Source organism: Babesia bovis, chromosome 3 (genome assembly GCF_000165395.2).
Source record: "Babesia bovis T2Bo chromosome 3, whole genome shotgun sequence".
NCBI lineage: Eukaryota > Apicomplexa > Aconoidasida > Piroplasmida > Babesiidae > Babesia > Babesia bovis.
Window position 1 is genome coordinate 517,176 of NC_010575.1, and position 15,749 is coordinate 532,924.

Sequence of the window (15,749 nt, forward strand, 5' to 3'; positions counted from 1 at the left end):
GTAACAACGTGCGGGACGTCGTCAAGACAACGCTCGAAGACCGTCAGAAGATCCAAAATACAGCTGAAAATACGTTAAAACAGCCCCCATTAATGCCTAGTTATATGTGTATAATTTGTGTCAATATCGGCAATAAAACGCTGGGAGGTCCGCGGCGAAGGACCTGACGATGGTGGAATGCGCGCACTGTGAGCCGCGATCTGCTGTGTAGCAGAAGCTGAAGCTTTTCTCTGCTCTGTTGCCAGCCTCAAGCGGTCCGCCGCATTCAACGGCTCGGAAGCCACCCCTACGGGAAGCCACCAGAGTCGACTCCCGCCCACACCAGACGGCCACACGGTGATCACGCCTCAACATGACAGTTCGACGAGTTCCCACCAGCACCCCCCCGAAGGGTTACAGCGAAAGCCGGGTAACCTACCACTAGCAATATTTACCCGGTGTTGGAGTAAATGACGATTGTTTGCATACCCCATACAAATAAGACATACACACCGTTGTGTCATTCTTAGTTATACATCGACCTTCCATATAAAACATATCCATTTTTTAACATATATTATTATTGAATACATCTTTATAAACGTTAATTGTAAAGTTGTTATTGACTAGGGATGTTATACGGCTACACTGTATCTGGAAAACATATAACATCACAATCTTGAGATGCTAGCACGCCAGTACCATTATTGGCTCAATAGAGTATATACCAGATGTTTTTTTGCATGGAAGGCCAGGAGATTCGGACGTTACAAGATAAACAACAGATCAATTGGTGCCATCTGGATAAAGGTTATAACTAGAATAATACTACTTCCAGGCATAGGATACTATATTTTCCACGTAAAACCCTAGAATATGGCGATATATTAAACGGGAGTTTCCCACGCTGATCAAAGTAGCTGCATTATATCTTGATGAACTCGTTGGCAGAGTTCTTAGGGTCGCAATTGGCCTGAAAACTAAATAAAGATAGGTCCTCTTGGTTACGGCAGCGTGCATACGGCTGCTGCTTCTCGCGATAGAGCTTGATGTCGTACTCGTTGCATACACAAGCCCAGGGATAGTCGTCGTTATCGGGGTACATGAAATTGTAATAAGCCCCAAGGTTACCTCCGTCGTAATTTACCTCGTTAGTACCACTGTCGACATCAGTGAAAACCCTCTTGAAGGCGTGCGATATCGCATTACCCTGTGCGGCGATGTTCATCACTGAAACAAGATTTTATATTACATCAAAAAAACTTACCACCACCAACAGCGCTTAAAATCCCAGTTGGCTGCGCAGCGGCGTTGAGGATTCCTGTCAACACACCTTTGGCACCCGAGCTGGTGACCCTCGGTACCAGGGCCACGAGGCAGCCGGCAATAGCCAAGAATGATGAAAACGTTTTAAACTGCATTTTACGACTGAACCATGATATTCTAGGCGATATATTCTCTGGAGGCGAGTGCACCCAGTAGCATCCAAACGACGCCCGCGTCCCTCAACCATTGTTCGATAACGCGAACCATTGCCTATATACACATTGTCACCCTGTCTACATGACCCACCTTAGTAAGTCGCTAAGAATAGTTGGTAAGCGATCGAGATTCTGTATAACTGCGTAGTAAGGAAAGGGGAAGTTAGACAAAAAGGTCTCAACACATAGTTTCCCGTCTATAGAATATAGCATAAAAATCATTGCAACTTACCTATCTCGCGCACCTGCTTCATCTGAAGTATGGATTTGTTGTTGGAAGTCGTACTGTCCAAAATAACGAGAAGCGGTACCACCTGGCTGCTGATAGCTGCCTGGATCCAGGGTCGCGCCTTATCCTTGTTAAACTTGCCATCGGATATGATGACCAATATCTTTTTGTGCTCGGTCTGGCCGTCCAGGTATCTCAGAACGTACTTGAATAGTTCTGGTAAGCCCGTTTCGTGGGAATGATGAGATTCCTCGTCGAAAGTCATGCCCGAAATAACACGAGATGGGTCCTCACCGCGACCCATATCTAGCAACAACTCCGGCACGTTTCCTCCAAACTTGCAAACTGATAACTCTCCCACTTCTAGTAACGACATAGCCTATGGACCATTAGAAAAGTTGTGAAGGCCATGGTGCCAGTAATAATAGAATACATACCTGATAGATACACGCAAAAGATTTGAGAGCTAGTACCCCGGCATTGGAAACTGACATGCTTCGACTATTGTCAATGGCGAGTACTACACGGTAGTTGCGCTTGCTGGGCTTGGACCGACGTAACCAAATCTTATCACGCTGGTAATTGGACGCAATAAATGCCATCAGCTTCTTAATAGATATGCGCTTTCCTGTTTTGTAATCGCCCTGGAGACTTGACCTTAATGTAGGTTCCAGGATCATCCTAGGTAAAGTGACATTTAGAAACTGGAGGCTTACCGCATCTGCTCGCATAAACTCGTTGAAACTGCCATGGACTCCTCACAAAACTTCCGCCATATTGCTGAAGCATTGGACTGGTCGTTGACAGTTCGGCTATCGCCACTGTGAGACACAAAATCTTGAGGACATGACATATCTCTCATGACATCGCCAGTAAAAACGGAAGATGTGTCTTTTGTAGAGTCCACGGCGTCATTGTAATCGACTGTGTCCCTTACACCAGCATCGGCTGCCTTGGTTGCGCTGTTACGCTCTACCGATTCAGATGATACTCCCGATTGATCCATCCGATCCATGACTTCCATGGGACCACTGGATTCGTGAGGTTCATTAGACATGTGTACATCGTCTATATGCTGTGACATCTGGCCATCAATTGACATTGAAACGCCCTCAAGTGTACTGGAGTCATCCAGTTCATTGAGACTCGATTTCGCATGGTTGCTGTTGGCACCATGATTCTCAGAATCGAGTATATTCGTCATCTCCAGGGACGAGTTGCTAGCGCTCTCCGATGGGTTTTCCAAACGCTCAATAGTGTCCAGAAAACTCTGCATAGTACCGCCTCGAGTACGTGCAGCGTCACCCCAATACGTTCCTGACGTGGAGTTTTCCTCGTATCCAGCACCAGAGGAATCAGGTTTGTCCTCATTGTGTATGGTAGTATTGCCACGGCCTTCAATCCCATAGGGCGTTTCTTCATATTCACGCTGTTTGCGGCCTGTATAATGTGTCCAGTGTACAAGACATTATCAAGACCCTCAGATATTAAACCTTCTCGAGGACAGATATCACTATTCAAAGGCCTCTTGTGCGATATCATCATCGGGTACATTTGTACAAAATACTTACCATCTGTCGGCTGAGCCTCGGGATGTTGTTCGTCCAGTTCAGGAGCTGGCTCTTGGATTGGTTCTCCATCAGCGCCAAACTTTTCTTCGTCGTTGCCTTCTAGATCCATATCTGTCATCTCGGTATCCACTGCCTGGTCGCCTTCCATATCGGTTCCCGGTTCAAGATCTGAGTCAAGTAGATTCTCATCAATGTCTGCGTCGTTCCCCTTGTCATCCTCGATATCGTTTGCCTGGCCAGGCTCAGGCTGATTGACCTCACTATTGTACTCGTCCCCCTGGCCGGAAGTGTCAACATCCGGTTTCTCATTCTCTGGCATGGTATCGAAATCACCTTCCATAGAGACGCCCTCAATGTCAAACTTATCATCTGCGTCTTCAATAGGACCCTCATCATCAACGAGGTCAGTATCCAGCTGGGTTTTATGTAAATCATCGTAACCATCATTGTTCCCGGGGTTGTTTTCCTCCTCAATGTCACTACACTCCCTGGACGCTTGTATATCAAGTACGTCACCGTCAAACTCCATGTCTATATCCACTCCCGGGTTAGATTCACCAACCTCGCCAGTGTCTCCAGGTTGCTTTGCAAAGTTGTCAAACATCCCCTCGTCGGGATCTACATCTTCCGATACGTTCTTGGCACCCGTGCCATCCTCAAGTCCAGTGCCAGCAGACCACTGGTCATGGCCCTGCTGCTTAGGTTCCTCTGCTGGAGGTTCCACCCGGCTTATACAGCTGATAAGCTGTGCCAAATAGACGCATGCCAGTGGTAAATCGCCGTTTTTAGTGTCCAGTGGTGTATAGGCAGCACTTAAACCGTTTTCCGGAATAGCCCTGGAACAGATGGAAACAATTTGATCAGATGCAACCGCAAAAAAGTGATGCAACGAAGATGAGTAACCAGGACTCTTCCTAACTGAACTAGCGAATGACTGCACAATATCCAACCACGCCCCTGATATAAGCAGCGTTTCCTCCTGCTTGGCAATTCTAAATTGCATATACTCAGGCGTGCCTTGCAGCCATACCCTAAATCCATGTGTTGTTACAAGCAAGCCAGGCAATTCCTCGCATAACGCCATAGCCGTAGATCCCACTTTTCCTGACGTAAACCTTATTGAACCATTCAACAAATGCTTGGTATGACCTTGGATACAGGCCTCATAAACGTCATCCAGTAGCGATATCAGTGAATGGTATGATGAACGATCCATGCGGTAGACGCTACCGGCAGCTACTATCATAGTCCGCATCCCCGACATTGCACTTGATGTATACTGCCTGGTGTCTTCAACTACATTGCTCTGTACTGCCCTCAGCATAGTAACAAGGTAGCCGTAAAGATTTACGTCGACATTGCGACCAAAGGAGTCCAACTTGTCGCTGTCACGTGCAAATAAGGCATCCAGATCATGTATAATATGAAGAGAACGAAATATACAGTCCGTTGCCTGTTTAACTGCTTCACAGCCATGCGGCTGCATATCAATGCCAAAGTCAAGCCAGTCTAGCCAGTCGCTGTGGTTATGACCCACCGACGGTGAGTAACCTTGAGCGTGCATCATACGACCCAATTCACCAGTTATACGAGTAATCTGGATACGAGATATATCTGTTTTCCTAGAGTTGATGTACTCGATGTTCGAGGCCAATGTGGTTATAAGCCTACTAGTATCGCATACATCAGTGTCCGACTCTTCTCCGGTAATATCCATGTCATTTTCAGGATCCAACGTATCTGCCAAGAGATTGTTTCCTGCAAAGTCACCTTTAACCCATTGATCATATGAAATGGGAATGACCGTCTGCACCGGTTGTAACAAACCCTCCTGGAATCTACGCATGGCTGACGACATTTGCGACTTCTGTTTTTGTAACAACAGGCTAATAGATACGTAATCGGTGCCACACCAGTTTATGCGCTTTACTAACTCGCCCACCTCGCTTCGTGCTTCCTTAGCTAAAGCCTCGATACTGTCTCCAACAGACGACGCCCATAGCTCCAGAAACCCTAGCGTATTTCGCAATGCACGTCCCATTGCAATTTCAACTTCTATGGTAGAATCTTTAAACAATAGTGTAGCGGCACGTATCATGTCCAATATGGGATGGAAGTGCGCTACTGGAGCTGACAGTGTAAACTTCGTGAGTTCATGTACACTCGTAGATACCCTCTGTGAAATCGGTACATTCGACTCGTGCATGCCACTGCACATCTCAATCAGAGGGATCAGGTATCCATAAGCATCCTCACGGAAATGCTCTAGGCGCTCATCAATCATAGAGTACCAACCATGCAGCTCACGCTTGCGTAGGTCTAGCACCAATTGTTCTAATTCAGAAGTTATATCACGTAGGGAGATCATACTGTGTGATATGGAATTCCATTTGTGTACCCGTGCAACTAAATTCTCCAAAAGCGTGACTAACAGCGCCTGAGTTACATTGTGCAACTTAAGCTTGGACATGGAATTGAGGAACGATCGAACGTCAAGCAATTGCTGTTGCGATTCAAATTCATTTAACAACGAAGATACACGGTTTCCAAGCTGATCCATTAACTCACACGCACGCAAACATGAATCAATATCCACCGATCTGTAAAACGATGACGTGGTATTTTTGTATCCAAAGTGCTCCTCAGAAGCGCCCATCATATGAGCCAAAATGTAAGTGGTATAATCAACCCCTGAAATAGCAGAAGTGTCAAGACCACAGGCCAGACCGAGGCAGAGCGCTGCATTCACTTGCCTTGTATTTTGGGTGTAATTCAACTGGTCAATATCAACGGCACCTGCTGATGCGGATATCATGGTCCTCGTCAGCACTTTGCAACACGCTGTTATGCGCCGCAAGTCGCGATTCTGCTCAGGTTCATCCACAGTTACGTCGTCATAGACATCTAGACTTTCAAACTCCTCAATGGAGCCACAGTCACGCACTATAGCACGAACTATCTCCTGCTGGGATGGGAATAAGTCACATACGCCATCACCTTTTTGCTGAGCCATGGCAATACATGACTGTAGTAAAGACATGCGCATAGCCTGGCCGTCTGAACGTTCAGCCTTCAAGCGAGAGTAGATACCAGCCAGCATAAGCATGGAATACTTCAGGGGTTCTAGGTATACTGGTACCAAAAGGTCGCCTCGAACTGAATCGATTAAACACTTTACGTAGCAATAAATGTCATAGCACCCCTTGGAATCATAAATTAACGCGCTGAGTGAGATTAGATCACCCTTGCTAACACGCTTCAAGCAGTTTAGCGGGAATTGGGAGCACATGTTTGATACCCGGTTCATCTGTTCTGTCTTCCTGATCATAGAGTGGCTCTTTCCAGGTCCCAGCGCAAATGATAAACACCCTAGACCTATTAAAATGGGTATCAGCATCTCAGGAATAACGATGTAGTCCCTGATAATGTACCTCCTAAAGTTCTGTATGCAATCGATATCGCAACCTAATGTAAAATCCTGTGATACCCTAAGGTCACCCTGGACAGCAGAATTAAGGTCTGAGCGCATTTTCAGCATCAGGGAAACAGTATCAATATCCCCAATGGGTGCGGAATAAGACCGGTCACCGTGGAAATATCGCAGAGAAGGCTTTGGATATTTATCAAGTTGTATACCACCGAGCTCATCACGGATATATTGATGTCCATTGTAGCAATCGCCATCAGAAAGAGTGTCCAATGTTGTAAATGTGTCCAAACGAGTTTGTAGATTTTCCTGCAATTGTTGCATGTGTTTGTACTCTAGCTGTTCCCTGAGTTCGGATATCACTACCTGGCTGTTAGTCAGTGACGACATTAGGAGCAGACCAGCTATACGCCACAAATGTGGTATCCATCTAAGGCGTCCTTGATCATCGCAATAACAGAGTTCCCGCAAATGATGCATTAAAAGCGTTGATAATGATTTAATAGTGGCTTCAGAAGTAAAGTCAGTGGCATCTAAAACACAGTTAATGCCCAAATCAATGGAAAACATAGTGACCAAATCTACTTCAATTGGCTCTTCACGTATTATTGCAGAATACAGAGACTTTGTAAAATCTTCTAAAACCACTTGATCTATGTTCAAGGAGCGGGATACAATAGATGAAACAAATAGAATAACCATAAACAAAGGACTCCATTGCGGTGCTGGAGTGCAATCATATAACATCCGACGCAAGCAATCAATACGCTTAATGTTTAGATCCAACGAAGTCATGCCATTGTCAACTGATATGGTATCCCAGAAATGCATTAAACTGGTCAGTGGGTCAATCTTTGACAAGCCTCTAGCGCGGTCACCAACTTTAGTCGTTACAGTACCATTGACTAAATTCGTCATGAATTCTAGTGGGTCTAGTTCAACACTGACATCCGTATTCAAAACTGACCATGAATCTAACATTATAGAGTATACGCATAGACGCTCCTCTGCTCCCAAAGATATCTTGCGAAGTGATATCAATATCCCAGTGATGACAGCCAAAGTAGAACCTGGCAAATCATACTGTAACTCTATATATAAATTCAAAAGACCCATTGCATATTCATGCATCTTTTGGAATAAACTAGAAGATATTGCACCCATAATGTGTTGGTGAGATATCCAGCATCCGAGAAACCTCACTCGCTGATTAAAGAAGAAAGTCAATGCAGTGTTTGGGCTCTCAATGTCCTTCATTGGCAACTTCAGCAATCTATCAATAGACAAGTGAAAGTCACGTTCAGAATCCAGATAACTATCGACAAACGATAAGACAGCGTCCGCAGTAATACTCTTATCGGCATACCCGCATGGAATTATACGATCCATGCCAAGTCGTTGGAGCTCAAACATTAGACCTACTTCATCCAGAATGCGATTGCGAAACAACGGCGTGCTGTAACCCAAAAAGACGTTGCAGTCAGCAGTGCCAGATAGCGTCAAGCAAAGCTTGTTGTATATGTACTCCACAGTCTTCGTCGACCCGGATGCTTTGGCATACAGTAGATAGTGCAAAAACTGGATAATATCCAAAGTGGACTTCACAGAGGCTCCATTTGACACTGCAATCCGCATGTTTCCAATCATAGCAGTGACGTCAACATTGTCGAGTGCACGCACTATGGTATCCATACTGCCTGAAACCATCATATACAACGCCGTGTGTATATCGTATCGGCAATTATTGTTCTCCATCCAGAGATCCAACCATGGTTGTAACATCTTGAAGTTGGAAATATAGCCCACTTCCAGGAGACGCCGCATCCTGCTATCGAAATCTCCCGGAACGCTTCTCAAAAGGTACCATAACATGCGGCAGGGGTCGGATTTACCTATATCAAGCTTAGCAGCATACCAATCACGCTGTAACCAGCTCTCGAAATCTAAACAACGAGATAAAAAGTCGGTTACAATAAATATTGGTCCTTGTGAATTATCTCGGTACCACTGTAAACATGATTGCAGAATGGCAGTAACCAGCGGTTGCACTTCCGGAACGAATAATTGTGAAGCGGCTAAAGTACTTTCAAAGATTCCTAAGTCGATCATGCTCCAGCGCTTCAAAAAAGAAAGCCCGTGATATGCGTGGCCCAGTCGGTCCATGTGAGCGCCAATGACGCAGCTACAAAGTGACATGCCAACACAAGTGTGCCAATCTCGACCACACAAGCTGTGTACTAAACGAGCGCCGTCCATCAAATGGCAACACTTGAAGAAAATGTCTATAGTGGTACCCGAGAATTCCATCAGGTTTGACAACGTGTCTGAAATGCTTCCGACGATATCAGCCATAAATGGGCACAAGGACGCTGCCATTGGGCAGTGATTGGCAGTATATGGCATCCGCATATTGATCTCCAAACACCGATTACGGAAAGCACGAGATATCTTCCCAACGTAACTACTATCAGCAGTCATGAATATGCGGAAATTAGGATGAGGACGAATTACACGGTTGCAATCACCGCTTTCATTCAATGAAAAACTACCACCAGACTCAAGCAGTGAATTTAGACGATCAAGTATGGCAGGGTTGGTATTGTGAATTCCACTCAACAATACCCATGTACCACATTCAATGGAGCGCACCAAAGCACTATCAACCCAACGGAAACTGGGCGTTGAATCAGTATATACCTGCTCGAAACCACCTAATAGATCACCAGTGTCAAAACATGGCAACATGGTTATCTCAGTAAGCACCTGACCACGTGACCTAGCCATGCTTTTAACCAGACTCTTCTTGCCACTCAAACTAGGACCTACAAGTAGAACTGGAAAGTTCAAGTGAGTGCCCATAGCAACCAAGTAAATCAACTGCTCATGTGATTGCATCCAAATGGGCTCATAAGTATATAGATTGCACACTGTACCATGACCGTAAGAAATAGGCGATGGGTATTGATCACGATATATATCAAAACTGGGTATGTTAGAAGTTACCGACATTGCTAGCAACTTCCAAATCTCGTCATATAAGTTCTTGGAATCTAAACGTGACATAAATATGAACCGGAAGCAATCATCGAAATTAGGACCAGCACTCAAAGCATCACATAGCCTTATGCAATCACGCAGATTCCAATCCCATGTATTCGTATGATCCAGAGACCGTATAGCAAATAACAACTGTACTACACGGTGTATAGTATCAGCAGAAAGGCCTGGATACCTATGACGTAAAATAGCACAGTAGTCATCAAAGCCTAGACTTGGGTAATGTAAAATAGTGAAACGATTCAAAAACGATTTTGGCAAATGCTTGCGCCCACCACCACCGGTAACAGGGTTTTGACAACCAAACAAACGGAACTTATCATGGCATTTAATAAAACGATCCAGCTCTGGAATAAAAGTCTCCCTTCGGTGATCTAGCAACGCATTCAAACCCTCGAGAACCTGCTGACTAGCCAAATTCAACTCGTCAAGAACGGCCCAGTGACCATTAATAGCAGCATCGAGGACTGGACCATTATGCCACCGAAATCTTGAAGCGTCGCCAGAACCACTTGGGATGTCAGACCCAAATAAATCCATAATGTCAGTGTGCTCAGACAGATTGACACGGACTAATTTAGTGTCATAAATGGTAGCCAACGCACCTATACTGGCAGTCTTGCCAACACCAGGTTCACCCTCAAGTAATATTGGACGATCTACCTTAAGAGCTCGTAATATCTTTCCAAACATAGATAAGCTGCTTTTAGAACCCAAAGCAAAACTCGGTAGAGAATCGGCAGTGCCACACCGAGATAGTTCGGATATTACCCATGAAATGTCGCCAAAAGTAGAACACATGGCATCAACGTCAATACCAGGCACATAACTACAAACAATCTCCAAAACGTCACGCAAAACTATAGGGGAGTCATTTGGCATGGATTTATCCAAGAATACCACATGCGCACCATGTAAAAACGAATCTAGTGATACGTCTTTGCCCATGTACTCAACCCATTTAATTATATCACGAAGAGTCAACTTCTGGTATGAAGATCGACCATTGTAAAGACGAACGACATCAGACATTGAAAATGCAATCCAATCGGGAGCCCCAATGATGTATTTGTCCACTACACTACGTATAGCATCACAGCTGTCGAATTCAGGTGTTGGGATGTATATCACAGTAAAGCGGTTCAATAAAGCAGGACTGAGTTCACGTTTACCATGGTCGCCACTGGGATTCATTGTAGCCAAAAACCTAAATTGCTCATGAGCTTTTAAAACGCGTAAATTACGCCCGCCAGCTTCAGGGATAGTCAACGTGCTTTCAGATTCCAAAACTGAATTCATCTTCTCCAAAACCGCGTCATCAGCTAGTGAAATCTCATCAGCGAGAAACCAATGACCTTTTTCCATTGATCTGGTCAGTGGACCATCAACCCATTCAAATAACACATTGGAGAAAGATCGTATAAGGTTGGTGCATATGTTAATCAACTCTTGCTTACAGGGTTTCTTCTTCTGCCGTTTGGCGTCGCGGTCAACAGTGACATTGGGTATAATTACGTCATCTTCTAACAACTTGTTCACGTGATTTAACGTTTCAATCATACGATCACGATCTATTTGGCTAATGGGTATCGAAATGGATTCACGCAGGAAAGTGACCAAATCATGGCAACGCAAATCATCCTCAAAGTAGTCAACCAAAGTGCACATGTTAGCATGGAATGACCTCAAACCACGTATCGGACGGAAGCTTCCAATGAAGTCACTAGCCTCAGTATTTTTACTGAGGTTTAGCACTTCCAACTCACAATTATTAAGCCTGGCCAAAAGTTGACATACGGTAGTCTTCCCAATGCCAGTGTCACCCACTAGGAGAACAGGTTCTCTCTTTTCAATAGCAGCGATAAGCAAAGCCAACAATCGGTCAGTAGTTCCCTCAAACCAAAGGTACCGTTCCCTCTTAAACAGCTCATATATGGTGATCCCTCTAGATGCCATAAATTTGTTGACGAATGCATCAGACGTGTAGTCAACCACCAATTTTTTAGGCTTGTTTGGATTCGACAATAAGCAGCAGCGCTCCAAAATGTCCCGGATAATATCCTTGTCCAAGGGGTCGCGTAACTTATCGGCTATCACGCACCAGCCGTAATAAGCCAAACACTCATCATTGTCACGAACACGGTTCCCCCAACGTATCAAATCACGCAATGTAATCATCACACTGTGACGCTCAAAAGCCATGGAGTTCAAGGGACATGTAAGAAGAGCCTGAAATGTAGAAACTATCCTCTCAGCACGAGAAAGTGGTATTAAACAACGCTGGTGAAGTACCTGTTGTAAATCAACAGAGTCTAAACAATCAATATAAAGTTGCACAAATCTATTGCAAAATGCCTTCGACAACTGCTTACGGCCTCCATAAATGCTGTTAGCAGGGTTCTGAGTAGCGAAAATCATAAACTCAGGGTGTGACTTTATAGTCTCACCGGTCTCCGGAATGTAAATTTCACGGTTGTCATCCAAAATGCGGTTAATGGCCTCAAGAACCTGACTTGGAGCTAAATTCAATTCGTCAAGAATGACCCAGTCGCCTTGCTTCATAGCCGTGACTATAGGACCGTAATTGAAACGTAACTTAGACGAAGCAACATCAAAAACAAACTGGCCCAAATACTCTGATATATCAGTATGCTCATGGTTGTTTATACGCACGCACCTGTGCCCAGTAATTGCACATAAGTACTGTACTAACGAGGTTTTACCGGCTGCTGTAGGGCCTTCTAAAAGCACTGGAACACGCAAACCACTGAGGATACGGCATAAACGCTTGAGATTCTTCGCAATGTTTGGAGTAACTATGAAGTGCCCTTGGTGTTCAATAGGCTCAGTACCTCTTCTGATCCAATAACCTTCAACACGAACGTAGTTTACACTCTCCTCAAAAGGTAAACTTAGGTCGCGCGGTATCGTAGGTAACAAAGATGCCAATTTTGCATATGATACCGGACCCAAAGAAGAAGCGAAACATGATAAGAAACCATCAACAAATGCCTCGTGACCGTTCCTAACCGGTCGGTGACTACGCTGCATTACATTCTGAATGTAATACAGGCATCTCACTAAATTGCGTAAAGTGAACGTCGGCGAATTGTATGAACCGTCCTCTAGTGCACCAGAACGACATAGTTCAATTGCCTTCAAATAAAAATGAGCAATATCAGCACTAGGGATGCTACGGTCATCCACAGATATATAAGAACCAATCACAATGGAAATGTCGTCTATAGTGCTAACTTCATCAACAAAAATCTCAGTCATATCCATGCGAAATTTCGAGGGCAACTCCTTCTTACCACTCGTGAAGGTCACTACGTCACCCATTCTAATGGTAGGAGGGTTCATACAAGCAAATATACGGAAGTTTTCGTGTATATCAATGACACGACTGCCACACTCATACAACTCAAACGTTCTACGTCTGTTTGAAAGGATACCAACAAAACGCTGAAGGAGATCTGATGGTGCCAAATTGATTTCATCAAGTAAAATCCACCAGCCTTCTTGCATAGCACGAATCAATAAACCGTCTTCAAACTTAAATTGAAGTGGTGCACCGGTTGATTTTAGCATTGTTACGTATTTTTGTAAAATGGTCTCCCCTGCTTCAGAAATAGAGTCCAAAGGCTGCTGAAGAAGTGATAGGTTCAAATCTATTCTCATAGGCTCACATACACCACGCAAGTTGCAGTCACCACGAAGTGTAGATAGCTCATTAGAAATCTCACCAGTCAGTAACAAACTCAACTTAGATGCACAAGCTGATATAGTGCGTAAAACCATGCGATGCAATCCTTTGTGTAAAAGATCATACACGTGCTCAAAAAAACATAGTAAGTTGTCATTTATCACACAACAACGTAACAAAATATCAATAGCCTTTTGAAACAGCGTTTTGCAAACATCAGCCATGTTATCTGGATAAAAACCGCCAATCAAATCTTCAGCCTCGGATTGATCACTAAACACATATACCTTAAGAACATTACCAGTTAACTTAGCGAATTGTTGAACTATAGCCGTCTTACCGGTACCGGTCTCACCAACCAATAATACAGGTTCATTATAGAGGTAACACGACATCAGTTGGTGCAGAACCTTAAGGTGTACACTGGTATTATCACGTTCTTTTATTTGGTTCAGCGGTAAAAGCGCACTGCATGATGACCCAGAAAGACCAAGTCTTTCTCCAATCTCACTCAGAACAGAATCACGCGTATTGGAGCATGAAATACCTGCCAAGAGAACACCATAGAAGGCTTCCAAAATTGACCCCTTGGTGGCACTTGAAAGGTAACCCTCAAAACTTGTGCCACATTCAAGTAAGCGATGCACAATCTTAAATAAATCCGATATGTTGAAACCCCGGTGGTTACTTAAGTGGTCCTTTAAAGAAAAAAATGTAGACACCAATAAGTCACATATCAGAGAAACGGAGGGCCAACGCTTTGAAATGATGTAACGACAATCAGAATCAGTCAGTGGCGGTATATTGATTGCAGGCAAGTATTTACAATTCCCGTTTAACATAGATACATTCTTGGTGGTGATGAAAATGTGAAAGGTGCTGGAAGCGTGAACAACCTCATTCAACTCCGGAATCAACAGACTGCCATTCTCACAGATGCTGTATAATAAACAAGCAACGCTGTCGGATATGTTGTCGTCAAAAATCAACCAACGACCATCGCGCATGGCACTAGTTAACACGCCATAAATAAACTTAAATTCACCCACCTTGTCACTACAAACCCAGTATCCTATTAAAGATTTCACATCGGTAGTCTCGTCAGTGTATATACGGCTCACATAGTCGGATGGAATACCAAGACGAGTTGCCAACTCACGTATGTAATATTCTTTGCAGTTTTCACCCGATATAACCGAACCTATACCAACATCAACCTTGCATAACATACTCGATAGGACATCTAAGGAATACGGTAACTCCACAAAATCACTATTACACAAGTTGGCAATCGATCGCATATATGATGTCCTCTGACCAATAGATAATAAATTAAAAGACAAGGACGGTTGCAAAGTAGAACCTAAGTTTATATGAATATCCACAAAGCTACATTCCTGGCTCCAAAAACTACCAGACGGAGAACTAGCTTGCAAAGAACTGTCCTCTAATTCACAAACAGGTAAATTTCGCCCAAATGACATTAAAATTAACGATATATCACGCATTAGACGAAGCTTATATTGAAGCGCATCATTAGAAACGAGTGCTCGACTGGCTAAATCTTCTGCTATTGCGTCATTTAAACCGTCTTCCTTCGAGATGTTGTACAAAATAAGCCTAGATGAACGACGAAGACGAAAATCGTGACGCAGTCGCCAAAATAATATTAAGCGCTCTAAAAGTAGACCTCTGTCTATTCTGTTTGATTGTAACAATTCCATGCAGACTGACAATGTAATATCAGGAGCTGAAGATGCGATAATGGCAGATGTATTAGGGTTCAGTAAACAAGCGGTGCAGAGATACCGTAATTTAGACAAACCCAGAGATGCATTGTGCCCTGAATTGTCCATCACAGAATGAGTACAATCTTTTATTGAAGCGCAAAAGGCTTCTTTATTGTAGAATCCAGCACCAAAAACGTCAAGGATGCTAAACAAGGCTGGATCAGTGATTCCATCGTTATCCGACAGACTGTCGAATACAGTGTCTAAGCGACGTATAACTACATTTGAGTCAAATATAACATCCTCACCAATAGAAGACGAAACTGCATTTACAATGTTCACAAAGTAAGAGCGCCACTCATCGGACACATTCATTTTAAGGGAAAACACGCCACATGAAATTCAGCAGACACATGATTAAACTAAACACCTATTTTACTCATAATAGGGGTGCGCTGCAGTTGTAAAAATGTATAAGTATTATCAATATAAGAAGCAATCTATAATCCTTTCTAACCACGCCGCACAACAGGACATAGACGAGATGCTAACGTACAGTCAATCTGAAA

General features: G+C 43.9%; 2 protein-coding genes across 2 annotated transcripts; both read right to left on the minus strand.

Annotated features, from left to right (window-relative positions):
• Positions 1-904: 904 nt before the first annotated feature.
• On the minus strand, positions 905-1,401 carry BBOV_III002240 (uncharacterized protein; the record flags this gene model as incomplete). The annotated part of the gene is made up of 2 exons (XM_001611309.1): positions 1,247-1,401; positions 905-1,209 (listed from the first exon to the last, which is right to left on the minus strand). Exons 1-2 carry the CDS (start codon positions 1,398-1,400, stop codon positions 905-907), a joined length of 459 nt encoding a protein of 152 aa, XP_001611359.1. The 5' UTR covers position 1,401.
• BBOV_III002250 (ribosome maturation MDN1 superfamily protein) lies at positions 1,393-15,638 on the minus strand. Its single transcript, XM_051767215.1, has 6 exons — positions 3,261-15,638; positions 2,406-3,129; positions 2,127-2,370; positions 1,693-2,068; positions 1,552-1,657; positions 1,393-1,515 (listed from the first exon to the last, which is right to left on the minus strand). The coding sequence occupies exons 1-6, from the start codon at positions 15,553-15,555 to the stop codon at positions 1,485-1,487; spliced, it is 13,776 nt and encodes a 4,591-aa protein (XP_051623408.1). The 5' UTR covers positions 15,556-15,638; the 3' UTR covers positions 1,393-1,484.
• Positions 15,639-15,749: the final 111 nt, after the last annotated feature.